The sequence below is a fragment of the Aphelocoma coerulescens genome, assembly GCF_041296385.1.
Source record: "Aphelocoma coerulescens isolate FSJ_1873_10779 chromosome Z unlocalized genomic scaffold, UR_Acoe_1.0 ChrZ, whole genome shotgun sequence".
Classification (NCBI taxonomy): domain Eukaryota; kingdom Metazoa; phylum Chordata; class Aves; order Passeriformes; family Corvidae; genus Aphelocoma; species Aphelocoma coerulescens.
In genome coordinates, this window is record NW_027184085.1 from 72,073,985 (window position 1) to 72,100,445 (window position 26,461).

The 26,461-nt window shown below is 46.1% G+C and overlaps 1 protein-coding gene across 5 annotated transcripts in view; it reads left to right on the forward strand.

Annotated features, from left to right (window-relative positions):
* PAX5 (paired box 5) overlaps positions 1-26,461 on the forward strand; it is a 131,895-nt gene that overhangs the window by 44,279 nt on the left and 61,155 nt on the right. For 4 of the 5 annotated variants that reach the window (XM_069002074.1, XM_069002077.1, XM_069002075.1 and 1 more), the window contains one exon: positions 4,535-4,710. In XM_069002074.1, the coding sequence (XP_068858175.1) occupies positions 4,535-4,710 (176 nt within the window). Of the gene's footprint in view, positions 1-4,534; positions 4,711-24,543; positions 24,601-26,461 lie in introns of all 5 variants that reach the window. The other variant, XM_069002073.1, reaches the window with a different exon arrangement.

The following is a 26,461-nucleotide window of genomic DNA, read 5'->3' on the forward strand; positions in this document are numbered from 1 at the left end:
CTTTTTACTGGTATTTCTATATTTTGCCTTGTTTTCATACTAAGCTTTAGGGCTTTTAAATATGCTTTAGTGTTTTGTGAAGATAGGGTCTTTTGTTCTTCTTATTTTGGTCTGTAGTCTTAGAAACAGTATTTTAAATCAAGCGAGTTGTATGGTGAGTATTGCTAAAGTTCTGGTTTAGTCGTATTTAGCAATTTCAAATATTCTCCTGCTGTTTCAGAAAGCATGTCATGGATGAGTATCTAACCATAGCAGTGCACTAGAAAAATGAGATCTCAATTTATCAGATTCTTTAAACTGATCTCGCTGTTTGCTTAGGTCCTCAGAACATAACTTTTAATAAACAAAGATGTGTTAGTCGCAGTGTCCAAGGACAGGTCAGACAGGACTTTAAGCAGCCTGAATTGTGGAAGGTGTCTGTGCCCATGGCAGCTGATTGGAACTTGATGGTGTGTAAGATCCCTTCCAACCCAAACCATGCAGTGATTCCATATTTTCTGGGTGACACCCACATCGCTTATGCAGTCTTTTGTCATCAAGACTGTGCGTGGTATCTCTTCTCAGAGGTGGATCTCTTCTGTGCCTAACTCTCTTCCCAGACTTTTTTTAGGTTGTTCAGACTTTGGCTAGCCACAGAAAATCTTTGCTTGTGTTTGATACCATTATTACGTCCAAGGCAGGCCAGTTCCTTTAGCAGCATGTCTGGCTTTTGTTATGAAAACACAGGTCAGTTTTCTGGGCAAGGTGTGAACAGAAGGTGTCCATGCATTCTCTCTCAGAGTGAGAAAGGATTACATTTTCCCTGCCAAGCGAATGATCGTCAGTGAGTTTGGAACCAGGGAGGATGTTGCTCAGACATGTCCCCAACATGACATGATTTCCAGCTGCAGGTTGCAGGTGGGATTGCTCTCCAAATTGTGTGCACCTATGGGAAACTGAGTCAGTGTTCTGAGCTGGGTGGGATGCCTGGGGGGGACTTGAGTCACATGGTAGGGTGGCTGTTCGAGCAGGCGTGGTGTGTGCTGGAGACCCAGTGCTGGAGGAGCAGCATGTGGAGGCCCTCCGTGCGGCATTGTGACGGGCCTCAATGCATTACATCTCAGTGCATTTCATAAGAGGTAGTTCAGGAAATTGTGGGCTAAGGGTATCATCTTATCCCACATGCACATTCTGCTAGAGATAAGGGAAGGAATGTTTGCTTGGAAAGAATGTCATCTTTTGTACTAAGGAGAGTGTTATATCTGTGCTCTTCACTAGAATTTCTGGAAAGATGCCATTGAATTGGGAACTAATTGTTTTGCAGAATAGGTAGGTATACATGCAGTGCTATCGTCAATAAAACATGCGGATGAAGCCCTACATGGATGCACTGATTATATGAAAAATGTTTTTACCACTCCCTGGAGCCTATTTATAATTAAAATTGTTTCAAACCTTCCAACAATATTTTAATTATCAAAGATATTCTAGTTAAAAAATGTATAATGTTAATGGTATTATTTATATAATGTCTAACAGCCAAACACATCCTGAAGACCTTCACAAACTCCTGTGTCATATGCAGCATACAGGAAGTCCTTTGTTTCTACAGCGGAACCCAGAAGTTACTGGCAATTAATCTGAATTTGGGAGACACAGTGCAAAAGTACAAGCTATTCCTTTGTTCACAGGATCTGGAGAGCAGGTGATAATGTGAGTTGAAGGAGGCTTGGGTGCTTCCTTTTGTGCAGTGACAGCCTTCTTAGTGGTCCCAGTCCTGTCTGACTCCTGTCCAGGTCCCTCCCTAGAACAAATGCTGCATGCATTATTCCTCATCCCAGGACAGCCTGACTTCACTGGAAAGTGTGTCTTGGAGACTGATCCCATCTCACGTCCTCAGGACAGCATGTGGAGATGTTGGCAAACAGGGATGTACAAATGGTGTGAGTTGGCAGCCCATTCTGCCTGGCAGCATATGTTGCACTTCCAGCAACACATCAAATGCTGACCTTGAGACCAAAACCCTCCAGAGCCCCACAACCATTTCCACATGATTTCATACTTCTCTTGCAGAGAGAAATACCCTCCTCTTCCTTGTGCTTTGGTGGCAGTGCCTTAGGGTCATCCCCTGCCTCATTGCCCATTGGAGAAAGGGCAGCTGGGATAGATGCATGGATGTGGTGGCACACGTGCATGGTGGTGCCTTTATTCCTGGATTTCACACTCCAGTATCTGGGGTGGGAGACCACTCCCAGCACTATGCTGCCCCAGCACCTGTCCCTGGCTGAGGCTGCTGTCCCAGGCTTTCCTTTCACCGGCCTCCTCTTCTCCAAGATGTTCACTCCCAAAAATCTGGAGCTGTACTATATAATAAAAGTGCCACTGGTGAAAGGTGGGACTGCTGCTCCATTTTCAAACACGAGGGGATCTCATTATACTTCCGATCTCTGGGTGCGCAAACAGTGCACAGCCTGTACTGGCATCACCAAGAACAGTTTTCAGGACATGCCTGTCTTGTAACATTTCACTCGCCTTTGTCATCTCCTTTATCCCAAAACTGCACAAACCTTTAACTTTGATGCCAAATTGTGAGTAACAGTTTAACCTGAAATTTAAAGCTAGCATTTCCATGCTCTAGAGACAGGGTCTCCCTGGCCCTGTGCTACCATGCAGCTACCAACCAGAATTTTAATTCTATAAGACATGGTTGACTAAACCCAGCACTGGGTCTATTAGATATTATTTGATTTAGAATGGTAAAAAAAAAAAAAAAAAGAAAACCAAACAATTTAAAGGGACACTGCTTTCTTGTATCCCTCTGCACCTTTTCACACTTAGACATCCTATTTAGACCACAGGTTCAGGTTCTTGTTTCCCTTCCTGTGTGGAATAAACTGATCCTTGCACTTTACAAAAGCCAACATCATCTACCCTTGATAAAATTGCATTACTTTCTCTAAGAAGGGCAAATATAAAGTTGTTGTTACTGAAATTGCTGATGTCAAATTGAGAAGGAAGTTTCCAGCATTTACTGCTAACATCAAATGTCTGTTCAGTATAAGGAGAGTTCTGCTTAAATTCAGTGTTAGAAACTGAGGTTGAAACAGGTATTTCCCTGTGTTGGTCCCCTGGTCTGAGAACTCTGCCTTAAAGAAGCCCAGCTTCCTGGATAGACAGCATTTTCTGCAAAATCCATCTATGCTGAAGGATGATCTCAAATCAATAGTTCTTTGTGAAAAATCTTGTCCACCAAGCATCACTCGTGTTACTGATGGCCAGCATGTGCTTGTGGACAGCACTGATGTCTACAGAAATGAGCCGTTTTTGTACAGATCACCTCTATACTTGCCATCAAAAAACTTGATGCAGAATCTGCCAGAGGAGGCCTAGGTGATGTTATTCCTCTGCAGACTTCTTGGACTGTAAGCAACTGCAGCACTCATGGAAATCTTGCTATTAAGGATGCAGTTGATTTCTGTTCCTCAGAACTATTCTGGCAGCTAGATTCTATTTTTAAAATATTTCCTCCCTCTGTCTTGTTCGATGTTGCCATCTGGAGAAGAAATCTGATATTGACTGTTGTTCTTGGAGTTCCACCTCCTGGAGTCCCGGGAATACTGCAGATCTCAGTTTTCAGAGCATAAAAGACATATTTCCAGCACTGACAGCTGAAGGAAAAGTAGGAAACCACTGTGAATCTGCAAGAAGCAAATTGAAACAAGTCCCTGTATTACTAGAGTCTTTTCAGACTGCCAATCACACATTTTTCAAACTTGTCTCATGGCTTTTCAGCCATGGGCAGTCACTTATGACTCCTTCTAAAAATCTCTGCCAAAGGGGAGAAGGAGGAAAATGTGCTTTGGAGCCCAGGTTTGCATGCTGCCAGTAAGCAGGAGAAATACAAAGTGAGTTGGATGGTCAGGACTGCATCTTGGACCGGGCCTTGCTGAGGGTGTGGTAGTGGTAACTCGGCCCAGGGATTCTTCACCTTAGTACAACATAGGCTGTGCTACTTCTTTGGGGTTGCCTGGCCAGTGCTGCAGATAGTGCTTCATAGGGAGTCTGTATTTCCCGACACAGGCATGCCAGAGCTCAGAGCTCAGCATGGGATGGAGTTGAGCAGGACTTGCAGGTAGCACAGGAAGGGGACAGAGTGTGTGGGTGGTGACTGGACAAAGCGTTCTGCTGGAGGTGACCCAAATTGACTGTGACTGTCATCATCAGGCCATCTACTTATCTTCTGTGTTCTCCTGTATACAGACCATGAACTAGACAGGTTCCCAGGTGGCACAGTAGAAGTGATGCAGGCAAAAATGTGACCATTATCCTGTGTCCTGCCTTTAAATTATGTGTGAAGTTGTTAACGAGTTAAGGGTTGTCTGTAATGAAAGACTGTTCAGTGTGTTTTCCAGCAAATTGTAACCTCTCAAGAAGTCTTCATGGCTTCACCATACTGTTACCTACATCTATTCAAGGGATAAAATGAGACACTGTGCTTTAGGTCACATCATTGAGATGACTACTTATTCTTCCTCTTCTCTCTCCTCTTTGAAAGGTATTCAGGAATCTCCAGTACCAAATGGCCATTCTCTCCCAAGCAGAGATTTTCTTCGGAAACAGATGCGAGGAGACCTTTTCACCCAGCAGCAGCTAGAAGTGTTGGATCGTGTCTTTGAGAGGCAACATTATTCTGACATTTTCACAACAACTGAGCCCATCAAACCAGAGCAGGTACTATTGCAAATATTCAATGTTTTCCTGATATGCTTCCCACTGGCAGAGATCTGTTTGGTGGACATCACCAAAGGCTTTTCAGAGTTTCAGTAGACAAATATGGAGAATGAGGTGTCTTGTCAAGCTTCAGCCAAGTCCATGTTAGTCATTAAAGCCTATTAAAAAATCAAGGAAAACACTCATTGTGCAAACATTAGCCAAGTGTTTGGGTACGAAATTACACCTGATCTGGACCAGTTGCATCAAATGGATATTTAAAAAGTACCACAGCTTCTGATGTTTTTATTAGATCAAAAGGAGGCAGTGCAGGTAATAAGGAGAGCACTTGCAAAACCCAATGCCTACTTTTGGTTCACAATGAGCATGATTGTAGATACAAATCAAATTTTTGTATCCAGAAATGGCTTATTAGACATGTAACATGTGGCCATTTGCTGAGAGAAACACCCGATTAGTATGTGAAGGTAAATTAATTGCACCTATGGATCTACAGTGTGTTTGAGGAGGACTTGGCGCTCATATTTTGGAAAAATTCCATTTTTTGCAGGCACAGTATAGAAGCACATGAAAAAAAAGATGAGCTATGTCTCTCTGTGTTCTTCTTCTTGGGTGGCAGTATTTAATTTAGCTGCTGAGAAGGAGGTAGAAATTAATATATTGCTGTCAGCACTGATATTGGTCTAGCTTGCTACTTAATGATGTATTCAGCCATTAATCTTCCATGTCCTTAATATCAGGCATGCTTTTTAGCAAGGTGGATGGACTCCTAGCACTGATTCCCCTTGGAGGAATTTATACATTTGAGGGCCATTGGAGATTCTCTCATGGCAGCCTACTATCATTGTGGCTTCAGTTAAGGAATGTGTATACTTTTTAAAATTACTTACTTATGCTGAAAATCCCATGGTACAGTAGGAATTCCTCATGCCTTTAAGCTAATCTCTTGTTTGTTACTTTGTTTATAGAGGCATTTGCTTTACACCATCTTCTACTGTTTTTGTGTTTTCCCTGATTTGTATGTGCTGAGAAAATCTGCAGATCTGTACTCGAGGTGGAAAGAGATGGGAAGTCACACCATCAGTGTCTCTGGAAGGTGAAGTGGCCTTCACGTACCACTAGATGGTGGTTATCCCATCCAAACACAGGTGATACTGGAGAGGGCAGGCACTGCGCTCAAGGCTATGGCAAGCCTTTTCATCATTGGTCACCTAGGAGTTGTGTCTTGTTAGATCTGTCCCTGCAAAAATTTACAGGCCAAAATAGTCACTACAAAGGGACCAGTGATGGGAGGGGACTTTTTATTTGGTTTTGTGCTCTGGATCCGCTTTGTCATGGCCAGCTGTAGCTCCTGGGAGACAGTCCAGCAGTGAGTGAACATCTATCCAGAGATAAACTTTTACTGGTTTTATAGAAAGAATGGGAGATTTGAATTTGGTTATTGCTCAAGTGTTATCCCAGTTATCAAGTATGGGATATTTTGCTCTTGATGGAGCAAGGATCTCCTAGGGCCACATAAGGAGTTGTGACTAGAATGGCTCTGAGCAGCCAGATTATTACAACTGGGGATATGCTGCTATTAATTTGATGAAGAGGATTCTCCTTGCATGCTCAGGGAAGTCACATGCTGAGAAATGTGGCATTACGAGGTTCAAAAGATATTTTGCAGAACCCTGTTGCCTGGCCTTTTTACATGTAATTACAAAATAAACTTGTGGTTGTTTGTTTTCATATAGCTTGAAGCATGGTCTTTACTTTTGGAAGGACCATGGTTAAGGGTTTGCAGCTGTTTGGGGTCAGCTTCTGCTTTTTGATGGTATGTGAAGGGTAACTTTTAACATGACCCCCAGATGTGATCCCTATGACTTGTGGTTCACAAAGACGCTGTATGAACCCCAGCCCTTGTAGAAACAGTCTTGTCTCACCTCCTTGAGAGGTGAGTCAAGCAAAGCTGTCATGATGCTTAACCAAAGTGGAGAAGCTGTCTGCATCAATTAGTAAGGCCAAAGAAATCAATGAGGAATCAAATATTGAGGATATTAATGACGTGCCTTGGAAAACCAGAGTTGTCACTGTAGTAAAGCAAGATCTGCCTGTGACATTTGGCTGCCCAAAGTGCTGCTGGACCCCAAAGTGGTGCCTTAAGAGCTAAGTCAGTAGTGGATGTATGGAGCTTTAAGCTCTTTCTGTAGAGGACAATATGGAAAAGGTACTCCTCCCCATAGAGACAGGATGTGGAAAGAAGAGTGGTATGAGCTGCTGACCCACTGTTTACCCATTTTGTTAGAAATTTGATCCAGTAGCAGCCACCTGGAACATCATTAATTTTGCTTCAGCACAAAAACTTGTTGATGTCCTAGTACTATTTACCTGAGGAGGGCTCCAGGTATTTTATTGCAATAATTGTTACTCTATAGGCATTTTTCTATAGATCCTTTTTCCTTCCTGTTTTGTGGCTCCTCTCTAAGTCTTCCTCCTCACTTGTGTGCTGGGGGCAGACCCTTGGCAACGGTGAGGGGGAAAGAAGTCCCTTCTGCACAGCACAATATTTGCAGCCTCATCATGCTTCATTCCCATATGCTGTCCAAAGTCCTTCTGATGCGTTTTCTGCACAAAATTTGTCCTTACCTTTATGTGCCCATTGCCCTTCATGTAGGTAGAGGGGCTGATGGGCTGTGTAGGAGTGATTGCTCCTCACTGTGTTACCCTTTGCTTTGTGTACTTCAATCCATTTCTTTCAGTTTCCCATCTTTATGTTTCCCTCAGTTAACCTGTATAAAATGGAGGCTCTTGAGTGATTTATCACCTTACAACATGGGTAGAGCATGATACTAATTGTGTGTTCAATTCCTTACTTAAAGAGTTGGAGTCAGTGATCCTTGTGGGTCCCTTCCAACTCAGAATATTCAGTGAATCTGCAAATTTATGCTGTGCTGTTGACAAGAATCACTAACTTTCACATCTGCTGTAAATGGTGGCATCTATGGAGAGACTGATGAGGAAAGGATACTTGTATTTGGGGAAGGGATTATACTGTGTTGAGAGAGAAGGCAACCACTTGACAGTGACAGGGAAATAAAGCATCAGACAGGCCTTTGAGAGAAACAGTGATGATTGAGTGTGCTGGGTGACACAGGGATCCCACCGTGTCCTCTTACCATTAAAGACTGTCAGATGTTGTGCATCAAGGGGAAGAAGTAAGGCATCAGCTGTTACCTGCCTCATTTTGCAGGCTAACCTGCAGTGGTGCAGCTGGGCACGTGTACATGTGTGCTCCACAGCATGGATGTGTTTCCTGCATGTGTGGAGCATGAAAAACATCCAATGGCAGAGGAAGTCCAGCAGCTGGGAGCTCGGGGCTGAGGGTCATCTGTGCAAATAGCGTTGAGTCCTTTCATGTCTATATGTTGTGGGGAGGAACCATGACATAAAGCCAGTACTCCAGAAGCTCTCTGGCCCACCTCCCCCTGACAGAGCCCGGCTATTCTGTTAAGAGAATTCATAAGAATAATATGTAATGGCCTTACATAATTCACAATTCTCTCATGTTTATGCCCTTTTGTGCTTATTTTCTGCAAACAGCCCATGATTGATTTTCACTGGCTGCAAATGTTCATGGAAAACTGATTTCACTTATTTCTGGGCACAGGTATGGAAATGCACATAAGTGGTATGTTTGCAACGTCAGTGTTGCATTGCCATTCTGTACATGGCTGCTGTGTACCAGCTCTGTGTGTCTCTTCCATCAGCAAGGACAACGCCTGCAACTTGAATACCATGTAATTCTCAGACCTTGGGAAAGGAAAGCCTTCAGAGCAGCTTCCATTCTCTGTGCTCTGTGTGTATGTGGAAGGGTCCTGCTGCTACCCAGTGTGTTGGCTCTGCAGTGAAGGCCCCCTGCCCACAGGGAAGCCCGTTGGTGTTGCCAACACCCCAGATTCCCTTGGAAGAAACCAAACTGACACAAGGAGTGGCTTTTACCTGCCTGCCTGCCCTGGAGTTGTTGTGCACCTATACTTGTGGCAGACCAACATACTTCAGCCTGGCCTCTGCCGCAGGCAACCCCCATTGTTCATGGTCACTGCAGTGACAATTCTGAATTTATCCAGAACTCGCACTCATCCTATGCAGAGAGCTGCAACACTGAGGGGCATAATTTTCCACTGCCTATTGTCCATTAAGACCTGGAGGAGCTGGAAGCACTGGCTGTACTCAGCAAATCCCTCTGTGTGGCTGTGAGGGTGATTGTCCTCCAATGGCTTACTGTGATTCCAGCCAGAAGGATGGAGGAGCTCTCCCCAGCATCTTTGGGAAGTTGCCCCAGACTGGCCAAGCCTGTGCTGCCTGTTGTGTGAACTGTTGACTCAAACACATTCTCCAGTCAAAGCACTGACAAAGACAGATGTTCCTGTAGACCAAGACCCAGGCAAGTCAAGGAGACCTGGAGACTTCAGGTATGTGAGGCTGAACAACTGCAGGAAAGCCCCATTGAAGCAGGCAGGGGGCAAGCCTTGGTGCTTGTGGATGCTGTGAGAGTGGGATTAATGCATCTACAGCTGAAAAATGCAGGGTGATTGGCTCAATGGGAGAGACAGTGTGTTAATTTTCCCAGAATAAAGAAAAGAATTACCCATGCTGGATTTCTGTCCACAACAGAAATGGATTCTCTTGTACTTTCAGCTTCACACATGGGTCCAATCGAATACTCATTGAAGCCAAGAGGAATATTTCTATTGACTTCAATAAACTTTAGATCAGGGCCATAATGAGGCATAACATGATGTGACCAGATTCAACACTATGTAGGTCACCAGCTTAGAAGAGAACTGCTTGCTGCTAATAGTAAATAATACCCAGGTCCTTGCTGGTGCTTTCCCATTGCTTTTAGCTAGAAGTAAACAGAATATCTGTTCTCAGATTGATTTCTGGATAAAATATAGATAATCTGGGCTCATACAGAAACCAGTAACCTAGCAAACATATAGTAACACAGGTATTCATGACATGGATTGCAAGTAAATGTGGATCTGGAGATAAGCATGGGCAGATGGAATTTGGGTAACTAATGGAATTTGGATAGCCAAGGAATCCCCAAAAAGTTACTTATGATTTGGAAAAAGTGGAAGAATTGCATGAAGTTGAAATCTGATTCAGTGAGAGTTGCACCAAAGAAATTATCTGAATTGACCAAGAGAGGGGCATAAACTTCTTTTGAAAATTGTCAAGTTTTGCTTTCTGCCTAAGTATGCTCCAGCTTTGAAAGAGGAATCTTGGGGTTTGTTTGCTAGGAGCAGCTCGAATGCAACTTCTGAGAGGAGTGAGATAGACAATCCCTCTTTACAGTACTGGAGTTTGATCTTCAGGAATAACAGAAAATTCTAGTAAAGCCAGAAAGTACAACCCATTTGTGTTTTTAAGTGGACTCACTCCCCAAGTGCAGTTACTGGAGAAGCGGAAGGAAGGAATCAATCTGCCAAAAGGTGTTTCTGCCTGTGGCAAGGGGGCTGAAACAAGATGATATTTAAGATCGCTCCCAACCCAAACCTTGCAATGATTCTATGAACTGCAGGACCATATGCTGGGTCCTGGTCCCTAGAGAGTGAGAAATGTGTTTTTTCTTGGGAAACCTTTGGGTAGACAGAGGCTGTTGAGCATCTGAAAATACCCTGACACTTATATTGAGAAATACAGAGCTAGTATTTTTGTCTTCCCAAAATTTCATGTTGTCCAGAAACAGTGAAAATGATGGAACTAAATGATGGTGAGTTTGAATAACCAAATCTTTTCTTAATCTGCCACTTGCAGAAATAATTTGAGCATTTGTCTTGGTTTGAAAGACAGATGTCTGCCAAGGAAGGTAGGAGTCTCCCTTCAAATGGAAGAAAAAAAATTGCAACCCCCTTCCCTCTGAATTATTATAATTTCAAAATTAAGGGGCTTTTAGGTAAAGATATAAGGAATAGGAATAACAGTTCTTTTCTATTATGTATCTATATGTGTATAACCAGTCAAACAAACAACAGTAACCATGGCAGTAACAGCAAACAATCACAAACCCAGTCCCAGCCTTCTCGGCTGTCAGGCCCTTTCCCCTCGGGTGCAGTTCCGCTCGCAGCCGGCAGGGGCGCTGGTGGCTCCCGGTGAGCAGGGCAGGTGCGATGGTTCCCCCGTGGCTGCAGGGGGCGCTCCGGAGCGAGCTCGGGGAGCACGTGGCACCGGTGGCTTGGGGTCCCGGGAAGGGATGGAACAAAGGCTTCACAAACCCCTGGGCAGCCGATCCCGGTGTCCGGCTGGACCCTCGGGAACAGCAGGCTGGAACAGCAGGGACGAGCACAAATCCCGGGTGGCAAACGAGACGTTTTAAAACTCTGGAGCTGCGGTGGGAATCCCCCGGCGGCCTGGGCAGGCAGGGCAAGCAGGGCTACAGAGTAGCGAAGGCTCGAAGCAACGGCGGGGGCAGGGCGGCCACAGCCTCGCTCCCAGTGGGGCAGGGGAAGGCAGGCTTGGAATCCCTGGGCTTCTCTGGAAGGCAGGCTTGGAATCCCTGGGCTTCTCTGGAAGGCAGCCGAAAAAGCAGAAGTCTCCAGTGATGACGAATTCCTTCCAGCCTCTCTCTCCATCCAAATGCTGGGAACTAACAGCTCACAAGCCCAGGTGAAAGAGAGTAGCCAGATGGACCCCTCCCTCTGTGGCCAGGTATTTTGTTTTTCTTAAGCACCTAGTAATTTGTCCCCCTGGCAACATGTATGGGGAAAATTCTTTAAGAGAAAAAGAAAACAGAAGGAGAGCTCCTAAAACTCCAACAGCATTCCATGGCATGCTCTTAATGGCTGCATTACAGGGTGTGCTAAATGAAAAGCAAATTAAAAAAGAAAAGGAAACAATAATCAATAGCTCAATAAATGTACACAAATACTAAAATTGAGAAAAAATAAAGACAAAGGAAGAGGCGAGGCGGAACCTAGCATTGCTCTGGCAGCTCTGCAGGAGTCCAGGCAGTAGTGGGTAGGAAGACATGGCGCTGCAGGGTCAGCACCCTGAACCATGGTGAAGTGCACCCCCAGTTCTGCCAGAATGGCAGGGGACTGAGGTGGTGATAAGGGGTCGTGGGATGCATGATGATTTTGTTGGCTGCGTTACCCCCATGCCTTCCCTCGTCGGCAGCTGGGTGGGTTGCCCTGGCTGCTGGTGCCAATGCTGGTGCCAGGTTGGGCCAGGGGCTGCCAGCAAGCGCTACCTGCTCATTCCCGATCTGCTGACCCTGTAATCCTCTGTACCTGCAGAAAAGAGGAGAGGGTGGGTGCTTGCAGTGCAGAGAGGAGCAGGGAGCAAGGGCAGTTCTCTGGTTTTTACTGCTGAAATCTCCCCTGTTCCGAAATCTCCCCTGTTCCAGGCTGTAGTCTTACTGGTAGGATGGAAAAAAAAAACCCAACTCTAAAATCCAGCCTAGGAGAGCACATCAGGAGACAAAAAAATCTTCCCATATTTACTCTCAGTAGACTATCAAACAACACCAGGCTATTAATTTGGCTTTTGAGTCTTCACTAAAGCCCATAAAAGTGCACAGTTGTCAAATGGAGTTCATTTTAATTTCCTTTCAATCACAGTAAATTATTCAGGTGATAAATCAGCTGGGGCAGCCTCCTGGCTGTAATAGAAACCCTAATTCCTGGCTAATTATCCAGCCCATTGCTGCCAGCAGATCAATACCCCTGCTGAATGGAAAGGGCGTGGGGTCCAGGCGGGCAGGATGGTGGAGGGACAGCAGCTGGGAGCACAGGCACCCATGACCCCTGTCCTGTGCGGGGGCTGAAGGGGAAAAAGCTGTGCTCCTGCTGGTCGGCAGGATGTGGCACTGGCCCCTTGTTGCAGTCATTTTCCTGACTGCTGGGCTTTGCTGCTTGTCCCCACAGTAGGCCATGTCAGGCGGTTCAGTGGTGGGAATGAGCTGCTCCCACCCTGGGTAGTGCATGCGTGTGATGTGGGGGTGGACCCACACCTACTGCAGCCCTCTCTGCCAGCCAGTTGTTAAAATGGAAAGAGATGGAGAGAGTGTCCTTTAAAGATTGCTCAGAAGGAAATCTCAGGCTGGCAATATTTTTACTTGTCCGGTACAACCTTTCAATAATAGTAGAAACTAAACAATCAGATAAACAAAAGATGAGAGGACTAGTGCTCAGCTGTAACATGGAGCATTTTACTGGTACGCGGCAGCAGTTTCTGGGAGATGACAGTAGCACCCCCATCTCTTGCATGAGGTGTTTTTTTCTGGAGCTGCTCCATGCACAAAGCACTTTGAGCCTTAAGGCTATGCTGTCAACTGCTGTCTCCAGTTCAGCATCATCAGGTTATTCTGCAAAAGTATCTGATAAAACTCCACTGTCTGTCTCAGATGCTCTCATGCAACACTTGTGCTGCTTTAGAGGCTGATGCCTCCTCAGGATAGAGTCTCTTCTCTGAGCCCTATGTCCTTTCTTTGCACTGCTGGGGATGCAGAGGGAAAGCACCACCTTCTCCTTTGGCTCTGCTCTGGTTTAAATTGAAAAAGGAGAAAGAAACCTGCCATAGTGTTTCTTCCTGCTAAAAATCAAATATATATATATATATATTTTTTTTTTGTTTTGTTTTGTTTTTGTTTTTTTTGAGTGGAAAGGCTTTTCTTTTAGAATAGCAGCAGAAAACACAGCTCCTTTGGCCACTACCTCCTCTTTGCGTTCCCACTCTTTTGCCCTTCCTTATGAGCATTTTTTTGTGCATGAGCTTCTGAAGACAGCACAGAATTCTGTGCATATGCCACCTTGTTGTGACATGTTGTGTTGGGTAGTGACAGTCACAGTAGACTGTTGTATGACACCTGGTATTCTGTGTGACAGTGGGGCTGTGGAGGCAAAGAGTTTCCTGGGGAAGGAGCATGACAGGAGCCATGTATCCAGCAAATGTCTTCCTGCATCAGTATCATCCTTGTGAATAGCGGCCCTGCAGCCTTCGAGGGCAGCTGAGGACATCTGAGGGGGCTGGAACTGAAAGGGCTGGTCTTTGAGTAAGCAAGAGTGGTGGGAAGAAGGGCAGGTGGGATAATCCAGGGGTTGCCCACTCTCCTGTCTGGCACAGATATGGGGATACCCCACACCCCCAGCTCAGTGCCCCTACCCAGAGGCCCCTCCCTGTAGAAGCAGGTGGTGACCAGCTTTTCCACTTCGTCTAGAAGTAATAGGCAGCCTGGGGTCAGAATTTCTCCTGCAGACTTTTCCAGAAGGTGATAGGGAGCATTTCCTGGGGTCTGCAACACCTTGGGAGCATGACCATGCTGAAGAGAAGCTGCTGGTAGAGCAGAGAGATGGGGTTTCACTGCACACACCCTGCTGTGATGGCAGTCAGTGCAATGAGACCAAGCAGGGGAAGAGTAATAGCACACACATTCCAGGCATTTCAGGCATTTCATACTTGGTTAGGGAAGCCTCAGTGATGGCTGGAGCTGATGCAAATGATGCTTCTCTCCTCATCTGATCATTGGCTTTGCTGGACTACATTCCCCAACTCACATGACTCTGTGTGGGGGGTACCTTTGGCTCCAGGGTTGCCAAGTGTGAGTCCTTTTCCTACACATGGGAGCCCTTGTCACCTCCTCCCCTCTGACCTATCAGAGAGGAGGAAGCCCAAAACATCAAGGTAGACAGCTCCTTAGAGAATTGCATTATATTTCTGTTTTTAAATGTCCCTTTTTCTTCCTCCTGACTGCTCTCAAATATGACTATATGTAAAAATACAAATTCACAAGATAAAGAAAAGGCCAGCCTTGCTGTGGCTTGTGCTCCCACATCTCTGTCCTTGTCTCTTTTCTCTTTGCTCTGCATAAAATGTGGGGATGTCTTCTCCCCCTGGCAGGCTCCTCACATTGTGCACAGGCTCATGCGAAGGAAATGTTGGTGACATGTGGCACAGCCAGCAGCTGGCAAAGGCAGACCAGCTCTCCTGTGCTCTTGAAGCTCCTCAGGGACTGAGATGCTACTGAGGGAGGAGTGTGGTGTGCTTTTTCCCTGAGAGCCTGGTGTCTTGGTTTGAAAGACATGTGTCTGCCAAGGAAGATGGGAACCTCCCTTGGAATGGAAAAAATATGACCCCCTTCCCTCTGAATTATTATAACTTTGAAATTAAGGGGCTTTCAGGCAAAGATATGGGAAAAGGAATAACAGTTCTTTACTAGTATTTATATGTAAAACAAGGCAAGCGAACAACACCGGCAGCAACAACAAACAGAACCAGGAACCCAGTGCCAGCCTCTCTCGGCCGCAGGCACTTTCCCCTCTGGTGCAGCTACGGACGCAGCTGCCAGGGGCACTGGTGGCTCCTGGCCGGGCAGGGCTGGTGTGATGATTCCTCCGCAGCTGCAGGGGGTGCTGTGGTGCAAGCTTGTTCACATCTTCCTCACGCGGTAATGGCGAATGGGATGGATGACAAAAATGGGCTGCAGCAGGAACCTCGGAGCAGCAGCTGGAACAGCAGGGATGAGCAGATTCCGGAGTAGCAAATGAAATGTATCAGAAACTCTGCAGCTGTAGCAGGAGCCATGGGGTGTCCCAGCGCAGGGCTACAGTGTAGTGAAAAACCTGGAGCAGTGGCAGAGAAGTGGTGGGGCTGGGCAGTGGCAGCCCAGCTCCTGAACATGGCCAGGAGAGGCTCCCTTGGAGGGGGAAGGAGCTCGGGGATCCCAGGGTTTCTCCTGAGGCACCCAAACAGATGGTGAAGAGTCCTTTTCTAGTGAGGTACGGTGTTGATAAGGCCTCAGTGCAACAGCTGCTCTTACGAGCAGAGCTTCACTCATGGTAGGGGAAGGCAGCAGGAGACAGAACCCCGTGGTGGTGCAAATTCTCCCCCCAGTGATCACAGCCTGTCTCCCCTCCGATGTCCAGAGCGAGAGGAGCTAAACCCAGCCCCCCACCCCCTGGCCAAAATCTCGAGGTATCTCTGCCCTTCCAAAGACAAAAACTCCCAGGTAAGAAAGTAGCCAGCTGCACCCTCCTCCCACGTTCGCCGTTTCTTTTGTCTCTTCAGTAGTGGTCATTATTGTCTCGTAGCAACTGATGGGACAAAATTCCATGAGTGAAAGAAACAAAAGGAAAAAATCCTAAACCTGAACACCCGGGGAAAATGTTTGGAAATTGCAGCCATAGCACTATTCCTGTTGGGTAATGCTGGAAGGGGATGTTTTTCCAGCGACCAAATTTCATCTCAGCACCTTCCACCAGCTTTACACCCAGAGCTCAGTGACTAGATAGAACACAACATATTGCAAAGGCAGCAGGTGGTCTCCTCCAGAAGATTTTCTATGGCTTCTAAGTGTGTTAGAGAGATAGGAAATCTAAGAAAAGCTTTCCCCACTTGTTATCTTGACGGAAGTGTTCACATTTCTTTCAAATTTGGGAACTGGCATTGAGTAATTGCATCTCTTTGTTTATTGTGTGTTTCTCAATAAATAATTTCTTTTTTTTTTTAGTTTAGAGAGATAAACCAGGTCTTCCACCAATATCAGACAATGTTGTGTAACAGCACTAGTTGACCAGTTATATCAAAACTGACCAATCTCCTTTGGTCTGTGTTAGCCCCACAAGAGAAGGAAGGACAAATCTGTGAGTAAACACACTTGCCTGTTGATTTAACTAGTGCCTGGCCCACTCACATTATATTCGAGATGAAGGGCTTGCACCAGCATTTGAAGAATGGAACAAGACTTCTCTACTTAGTCCCCAGTAAATGTCTGGATCCCACAGACTGTGACAAGTTTCAAATACATTTTCCAGTCTTAGTTTGGAAATCACTGCTGTTTTACACTCATTCTGTGGGCTTTCTCTGAATCTATCCATCACCTTATAATTAACAAGGATAGGAGTATGCTCCCTTGAAGAACTTGATGTGCTATAACATCTCAGAAGGAGCCAAACTCTTCATGGGGTACACAGTGGGAACACAACAGACAGGGGCATGAACTGACACAGGAGAGGCTTTTCAGGGTCCAAAGTTGTGCAATCTCTATCTGTGGTGATTTTCAAGACCCAGCTAGATGAACCCTGGAGCTGCTTGACCTGGCTCCATAGCTGGCCATGCTTTGAGGGACCTCTGAAACTTCCTTCCAACCCAGGTCATATCACTACCTTGCTGCTCAGCCACTTTATTTATTCCAGTTGTTATGATGTGTTTAAGGAAAACCTTTGTGTTTGGGAAAACCCCAAGACAGTGTGGTTACAATGAAAAGTGTGGTTGGAGTGGAAGAATAACACTGGTTCATCCAGTGTAGAGGATGAGATGGAGAGTTGTTTGGCATGAAGTGTAAAGGAGTTTGAGAAATTGGCTTGGTGCAGAGGCTGCGTTTTCAGAGGAATGCCATAGTTTTGTGTTGCCCTTTTTTTAAAGGATGGCATTGAGCAAAACAACCTACACCAGTGTCCGAATGATGACAAAACGCAATTGTGGAGCTAAGCCACTTCCAGACAAAGGGGACCGATTTAAAATTCTTCTCTGCTCATATAAATAGTGACTGCTTAAAATTTGTTTGCAGCAGAATTTTCCAAAATAATAATAAAAGGATAATTTGAAAGGAGGGAACTCCTGCACTAAGAGAGTAGATTAACATGTAGGGGGATGGTTTCAGCTCTGCTCCTTTCACCCTGAAAATGGAATGAAATAAGGGCAACATTGGAGAGACAAGGGTTTCTCCTGCAAAACCCCCTTCAGGCTCAGGGCAGACCTCAAGTCTGAATCCGTACAGATAAGTCATGAACAGAGGGCTGAGGGAGAGCAAGGTCCTGGAGGTGGTGAGTGCTTTCCTGGAATAGGAGCTATGGAGTGAAGCCAGGCATAAGAACTGCACTTGTCAGAGACTTTGTTAGGCTTGGAGTATTTTGCTGGTTACTAGGACCTCTCTAAATAATTGAAACACAGGATTAAGTAATGGATTAAATTATGTTACACAAGAAATTGTCATCAGATTATGTACCTGATAAATGATTTTCAGGCACTGTCAAACTGTGACGCTCAGTACCAGTGGGAGATTTTATTGATGGCACAGCCCCCACGTCTGTGTTTTTCTTCAAATGGTTCTTCTCTGGTTCTTGTGACTGGAGAGGACATTTTGAAAATATATCCCAAATACCTCTCTGGCATAAGAACTGGAGACGCTTTTGGTGTGGAAGAGGTGCTCGGGTAATTCTGGTGGTGGGTTTCCTTCTGGTTGCCTGATGCTGTTTGCTTGTGGTGATGCTCCACTGCATGTGTGGTGCCCAGGCATCTTCTGCAGTTCTATCAGCAAAATAGTGAGTATTACAACACCAGTGTGTCTGGCTGAACTTGTCTTCCCAATAGAAAATGTTTTGATGAAAACTGAAATGTTTCACTGAAACATGTCATCTTTGATGATTTTTCTGTGTAGAGGGTCTGTCACTGAAGCCTGTCATGATAGCAGGGAGGTACAGGGCCTCCAGCAGCAACAGTCTGTGGGTATCAACAGCCAGAGTCTCTTTACTTGGAACCAGCACCCTATAGGTACCTTGACTTGTCAGCCTGTCTCAGTTTTGCTTAGATTTTTATACCAATATGCAGACAATTTCTGGTGTTTGTAGGTATATTTCTGAAGGTGAGGAGCTCATTTCCCTGCCCCGTGGGCAGGTAGCAGAATGTTTGTTCCTGAGGGGAGTGCTGTCCTGCCTCAGTCTCCAGCATCTTGTCCTGGAGCCTTCACACTCTGTACCTGTTGCTGGTCAGATTTGGTTGTCAGTGGGCTTCAGGTAGTTAGCAAAGGGGAAAAACAACTCAAGATTTACCCCACAAGATGAGTGCGGTTCTGTGCCTATTGATCCTTACTGAATGTCACATCAAACTCTGCATCACTCCCTTGATGTTCTCTTGCCCAGGGCCTCCATTTACATGAGGCAGGCCTGCAGCATGCATGAAGGGCAAGGAGCATCTCCCCCACTCCACATTCCCAGCACCCATCCTGGCACTTCTTGTTTTCAGGACAAAACACTCTGGTTAAAATATCTAAGCCAGTCACTTTGCCTGCTGTCAGTGCACAGGCTTTTTTCAGTTCCTGCTGCCTCTTTAATCCCATGCCTCCAAGGACATGTAATCAGAAAGTGCTGCATAAAGCATCTGAAAACAACATTTGTACTTACAGAATCACAGAATTGTTAAGGTTGGAAAAGACCTTTAGGATCAAATCTGACTGTCAGCTCAGCACCACTACCATATTCATCATTAAACCATGTCCTCAACCATATCCACATGTTTTCTTAACATTTCCAGGGATGATGACTCCACCGCTTCCCCAGGCAGCCTGTTCTAGTGATTTACAAACCTTTCTGTAATACATTTTTTTCCTAATATCCTACCTTTTCCTATATTTCCTACCTCCCCTAGCATAGAACCATACAATCATTTAGACTGGAAAAGACCATTAAAATTTCTGGCTTTTCCGTAAACATGCAGTAATGAAAACTGGCCTGGAATATTGTGGCCCGTACCATTCTAGTTCAGGTACAGGTGAAGAAATGAAAGAAAAACTTTGGAAAATTATGGGGGTTTTGTTTCATGTGTTTTTTCTTAGTTTGTTTTGCCTTTTTTTTTTTTTTTAATAAGATCAGTTCCATATTGGGGATTTGATCGGGAATTCAGCATTGTAGAGAAAGTTTCCACCCCAAAAATGGAAGGCAGAAGGCTCCTGACCCCCACAGGATCACCAGGCTTTGAGGGGCACCAACAGGAAAAGCAAAAGTCTTTTGGAAAATGAAGAATGTGTGTTACTTGGTGTTTGGCTTTGAAATACAGGAGTTTGTGGGTTGACATGGATTTGTTCAGCTTGGACTTTGGAACATGCCACAGAACACCAAACTCTGCAGCTTTCTCCTGGTTTTCCGCTGCATAAGGGTTTGGTGCCCTTGTAGGTTCAGTGACTGCAGGGGCTTTGGCTACCCATGAGGCTTGGACCCTGGTAATCTGCCATGGCACACCACTTTGAGACCAGTTTATTGTACACAATGCATAATATGATACAAAACATGCTATACCAGGATTCTCAGATGGCATTTGTGAAACACCTTTGGGTAGTTAATGCGAAAGCATTACAGAAATACAAACTGTTCTTGAAAATTTGCACAAGACTTTCCAAGTGTCAGAAGCCATCGGCAGGATGGATTGAAGATCTGGCAATACCGGTGCCAACCTCATACATTCTCAGTGTGCATTTATATTTCTGATTTGTATTTCTCCGTAAGGAAATACTTGGCCGTGCTGAGGGTTGTGCTTTCTTCTCTGCACACTCATGCTTGGTGCTTCAGTGGAAGCAGAGGAGCTACCATAATGGAGGATTGTACCTTTTCCCTCCTCCTCTGGATGAAATTGTTCTTGTTGAGAGGGAAAGTGTTTAGTTCCTGTCCTGAGAAACAGCTCATTTTAACAGTATCTTGTAGCAATTAGAGGCATAAAAGCCTAAATTCTGTTCTGGGTTTACAAAAAGCAAACTGCTTTTCCACCATGGTGTTATGCTTTATTTCAGTTGTGTGTCTCATGCTTTATTTTGATTAGGTGCCCCCTTTTTTAGCATTGCAGATAGAATGGTGGAGGCTGCTGAGAGAATTCAGTTGCTGCTCAGGAGAGGGCAGGAAAGAGGGGGAGAAACACCCCATGGAAGTCTGTGGGGAATGTGGGAGAGGAGCTAGTGAGGGCTGCCCTGGGAGGAGGAGGAGTAGTGCTGGAGAGAGGAGGGCCGGAGAGAAGAGGTTGGAGGGGATTGGGGCAGTAGCAGACACCGGTGTTGCAACACTGGAACCGGGAGCAGGCTCCCACAAAACCTGTTTTGGACTTTCTGCTTTTCTCAGTAAACTGAACTGGGAGGCTCTGGCATGGGGACAGAAAGGAAGAGCCTGTGCAGGATTGGGCAGTGCTGATGAGGGTGGGTGGATGCTTGGGTGAGTCATCCTATCATTTTGTGTCCTGCAGGAGACAAAGCAATGTTTGTATTATACAGACAGATGTCAGATTTGTTGAGGACAAATATGTGATGTTGAAACTAGCAAATCCTAGCAGAAACAGAGGTTGGCCATTGCAACTGTGGTGGTGTTGCTGTTTCTTTTCATCCAGGCACTTGTTAGTGGCCAGGTGAGGCTGAAATCTGGAAAGCCACCTCAGTTCATTGTGTACATTTACCTCCCTTGGGCTGGTCTAACCATGGCTTTTGGTGGAGGCTTCTGTTTGCAAAGCAGAGGAAGTTTATGGCTCTTGAGGACATAGTTTAGTGGTGGCCTTGGCAGTGTTAACTGTTGGACTCAATGGCTTTAGAAGGCTTTTCATTCTCAATGATTCATGATTCTGAGAGAGTCTACTGGCCATTTATGCCCTTGCTAGACATCAGGAACTGCAGTGGCCTATGAAGGGCTTGCGTGGAAACACCCATCTGAGCATCTGCAGGTCTCTGCTCTCTTCCCATCAGAGACCTTCCCAGAGATCAAGGACAGCAGGCATGAGGGATTGCCCAGCAGGGATTTGGCAGACTGACAGGTCCACTGAGCACATGCCCAGGCACTGCACACACTACTCAGGCATTGCTTTTGTTCAGCCTGCTACCTCTGACTAAGAAACAATAATAAAAACATTTCCAGCAGCCAGCGTGGGCAGTGTTTTGTGCTGTTGCTCCATGGGGTTTTGCTGCTCACTATGGGCAGCCTCACTGGCACGTGAGTGTGTGTGACTGCGCATGAGTGTGATTTACTAGCCTGTGCAATGCCACATGTCTTTAAAATTATAGTGCCCGTTTCCTGCTGAAATAATTTCTACATAGAGAGGCTCCTATTACAGCAAGAGGAGTGTGGACGTCATGATTTATTATTATTTATGGTCCCAGGGCCTTGTTTATGCACGATGGGTTAGGTGCTCAGGATAGAAATGCCATTATGCAAATGACATTGAATGTCCTTACTGAGCCTAAATAATTTTTGTGTTGGACGATTAAACCTCATCTGTTATTGATATGGGCTGCAGTCGGGCTATTAAAGAGTCCCAACAGTACTTACTCCCAGTAATGGGAAAATTGAGAGGAAGAAGCTAAACAATTGCCTCAAGTGTGCCGTGATTGTCTGGTAGGAGTGGAACATAACGAACCCCCTGAATGGAAATCGTGTTTACTACTTAGGGATAAATAAAAAGAGAGAACACGCAATAAATTGTGCTTTGTGATCTGAATTGGCGCACCAGAGAATTTGCGTACTTTCGATTTACTTATTTGATTTTTTTTTTTTTGCAGGGGTGGAGGGGGCAATGTGATTGGGATGTAGATACTGCAAGCAGTCAGGAAGGATTCCTGCAGTATGTGCCCCTGGCTGAGTGGCTGGGGATAGCTGTCCTCCTCAGAGCTGCGCCGATGCTGCACCGTCCGCTTTGACACAGCTGTGCAGTCACATTTTGATCAGTGTTGATAGCTTATGAATTCCAAAATTGACAAAATTTACAGAAAAATGAGGATAATCCATCTTCCTTAGCAGCCTGTCAGGAGCTGGCTATACTTCATAATCTTCAATTACAGATGCTATTTTCAGACATTTACATGCAGATATTAGAACAAAATGAAAATGAGAAACAAAGAGTGAATGGAAATGCAGCTATTTATATGTATAAAAGAAAAACAACAGGTAAATTCTAGGCATTTAGATTGGATTTGGGTGTCCCTTTGGAAAATCTGAGAATAGCTGCACCCACTTATGATTTGCACTGTGGAAATGTAAATGTAGTGTATCGTTTCCCATATGCAGATAATGTGAAGACTGGGTCAAAAACAGGTCAGTTATTTTGAAGTATGAGGGTAAATGTGTTCATGGCAGGGTGCACGAGGTAATTCTCGCTGCCTTCAAAGGAATGTCTGGGGATGTGTACAATCCTAATTGGATTTGGGCTAAAATGAAGCACAGCTGTTAACTTTATATAAAAATATATGTATTGTGAAAGGAAGGTTTAGAAATACTCGGTTTAAACTGAGGGAAGAAGGCTGTACCACTGAAATTAAACTTCCACATTCTGTGAGACAGCAATGAGCCCAATCTGGCTGAAAACAGAGAAACTAGGATTTGGCCCAAATTAGGAGTGTAAATAATGTTTGCTCCAAAGTAGGATTGGTTTTGGTGTCAGCAGTAGCCAGTGCAGGGAATGTCATGTAAATTATGAAATGGGGGGTGGCTGGCAGGTGGCAGTGGTGAGACTTTTGATGTATAGGTTCCTGGGAGCCTTTCCCACCCATATCCTCAGTGGCTGAGGAGAAGGGCATTAGGCTGGATTTTCCATTCCCATGAAATTCCAGGTAGAGCAGCAGTGGTGTCTGTGCAGCTGCAAGAGGTGCTGGGTTTCAGAAAGCCTGGGGAGATTATTTAGAGCTGCTTTGGATTAAACTATTTGAACCATATCTAATGTTACAAATTTCTTCCCTTTGTCAGGCTGAGGTGTGGGTTTCTGTAGCCAGCCTGCCTGGCGTGTGCCACTTTTGCCTCTATTTATTAATGAATTTTAAAGTATTAAGATGTGATGACTTGGAGATATTTGGTGTGAGGTCTGGCTTGCTGCTGCTGTAAGGGGTGAGCAGAGGGTGTGGTGGATGTGATCTGGGTGACAACACTGTGCCTCTCAGGGACCTCAATGTCTTTTTTTGGCAGTGAAACGTCTTGATGCACCATCTCTGTCAGGAGAGAAGGCAAAGCACATGATCAGTGAGGAGGCAGTCTAAGCCGTGAAGCCCCAAGCTGGCACCTTGCACTGATGGTCTGAGCTCCTGTTGAGCTGCTGCTTTTGCTGCTGCTGCTGGATCCTGAGCAGCATCCTGAGACTGGGGGTGGCTGTGCCAGTAGCAGGAGAACACAGGAGGTATTATTTCATGCCTGCCTGCTGTTTTGATTTGGAAAATCTAGCAGATGCAAAAAGCAACATGTGCAAGTCCCAGTGGACCCCAGCTGGCTCATTTTAATGGCCATTTGCCCTGTTCAGCAGACAGCTCTTGTCTGTTTTTGCTTGGTGCAGCCTCTTCAGAAGCATTGTGAGTGAGGTCTGTGCCCCACAAAAGGGATGAGGCAGAAAGGGGATATATTTGTCTCACACCTCATGGGTCACAGCACTGCTGCAGGGCTCGTCCCAGCCTGTGGGAGCTCCCTGAGATTCCCACACTGGCACCGAAGAACCAGGCTGTTTCAAGGAGTGGCCTTGTTCCCTACCGTGTGTCCATCTTTTCCTGACACTTTAGGATGAAATCCTAGGTAAATCTCAGAGAGAAAATTTCTGTACACATAGGGTGAATTGACTTTTCTGTGTATTATACTCAGGCATCTTCACCAGAAAAATTGCAGGGTGAAGCTGGTAGTGGTCTGCCTCTCTGCTTTGCTGTAGTGCAGCAGATTTGAAAATGGTTCTGAAACCCTCCTGTACACCTTTTGTTTCCATTTGCCTATCACGTCCACCACTTCAAGGGGATTAATAGTTAGAAACAAAGCTTTTGTAATGGAGGTGGATGTGCAGAAACCTTCCTGTTTGCACTTTGCAGAGAAGTCAAATTGAAGGGACTGTGCAGACCCTGCTGCTGCAAGAAGAGTTGTGCTGCTCCCAATAGGTGCATGGAGATCACTCCTCTCCTCACCACTGCAGTCACTCCCCCCAGCTCCCGTCTGCCAAATCTGAGCCAGAGCAGAGTAGGATAGGACAGGGGAACACATGAGATCTGGTCTTGCCCCTCCTTTCAGTTTGTCCTTCTCATTCTCTCTTTTATATATTCCTCGTTTCACATGTCTGTGTTTTCTCTCCTCCATGCTATGGCAGTGGTGCTCCATGCTGATGAGACAGTGCGTGGTACAACCGCAGGCACTCATTTTTCAGGTAATTTCTAGGGTAATGAACACCCGTCTCTTGCTTTTTCACCTACCAAGCAGAAGGTCAGGCTTCCTCCTGCACGAGGAGGGACCTTGGCCATGACAGTCATTCTGGGCTGTTTCTTGCCAGCAGTGGTGCCAGCTCACCAGTGCAGGAGCCAAGTCTGAGATCCCTTCTGCTGCTCCCACCCCAATCAGCTGGAGAAGCTCTTGGGGAAGGGCGGCAGGAGAGTTCAGCAGGAGGGTGTCAGTGGGGGCATGGGGTGAGGGGCTGCTCCATGAGCGCTACCTTCCCCTGGGGTTTCCTTTCCTCTCTGGATGGGGTGCCTGAAAGGAAGAGATCTGCCTGGGGGGAGCGGGAAGAAGGGATGCCACTGTACCCCTCATGAGTGGTTCACCACCCAACGCTGTGAACCCACAGTGTCAGCAAGGCTTTTGTTTTCAGGGGGTTCTAGAGTCCCCTGGCCCCTCCATGGGGATGAGGAGGACTGCAGACAGCACCCATGGTCTGGTTTTAGGGTGAAGGCTCCTGTGCTCTGCACTCCTGAGTCTCCATTCCTTGGGGGCCAGAAGATGCCTCTGTTGACCATCACCTCCCTGCAGCACTTTGCTGTTGGCAGCATTTGTGTTTCCTTTTCTGCCCACAGACAAGTGCTGGTCACTGCCACTGGGACAGCCCGGTGCTGGCCGTGACCCCACTGCTTTGCCGTGTAAACTGTAACTGCAGAGGTGGACGCAATGTGAGGGGTCATTCCTCCACTGGGACTGCATGAGGAGAGGGAAGTCAGCAATCACAAGGGCTGCCCCTCGGCCTGGACTTGCTCTGCCTGGGTGCTGGAAGCAGTGGTCAGTGCTTGCTCCGTGTGGCTGCTGGTGTTCAGCTGATGGTGGTTCCAAGGAGGGATCTGGGCACAGCAAAGTAGCTGGAAAATCCCTTAAAGTCCCACTATTCTTACCTCTGGGAAAAGTTGCTGGGCCATTGCAAAAGACATGCAGCTCCTGTGTGCAGAAAGTTATTGGGACCAAAAGCAGGGAAGGACCCCAAATCTCCATTTTGCACACCTTCAGCTCATGCCTTCTCATTCCTACCAGTGCTGCTTGGCTATGGGCTCTCCCTCCACACTGTGCCAAGCAACTGTAATGCTTCCAGTCCCTCCAGTCTGCAGATGTTTCACGGTTTGGGACTGCGCCACTGCATATTGCTCCAACTCACTATGGTGCAGTGACATGGATGAGCACAGGGTACCACGGTCGTGAGCCTTGCCAGGTTATGCTACACTCTCGTTGCTGCTTGCTTGACACTAGAACTGGTCAGTTTGTCCAAGCTCAGAGGGCTACTCCTGGCTCATTGGCATAGTGCTTCCAGGTCATTACAGCTAAAACTCTTAACTCTGGTCCTGTTCATCCCTGTGTCAGTTCTTTGGACTCCTGAAGGGAAGCAAGCTATGGAGTTACACATTCCCATGTCTGAGAATTGCAGTTGAGGGCTCAGGCTGGTTCCAGTTGGGTTTGTAGTTTGGGATGTGCACCTCCTTCCTCAGTCCCCTCATGTGACCCAGCCTGTGGCAGGGGTCCCATTCCAGCTGGATGCTTCCTCCCAAACTCCAGATGCACAGCTCTCACTTTGTAAGTGGGAAGCCACATTCACTCTCTGCCTGTTGGGAGTGGTGGATCAGCACCCCTTGGGAGGATCCAAAGAGATTTTCTAGTCTTGATATGGTACAGTTGTGGCTTTCATAGAGCAACACGGGTGAAATCAGGCATCCTTCCCCAGGGATTGGTGTGTGCTCTTCTAGAGATACAGAAATACCAAACAGCAGCACACAAGGACAGGTTTTTCTTTCCTCTGCTGTGCTGCCAGCCCATCC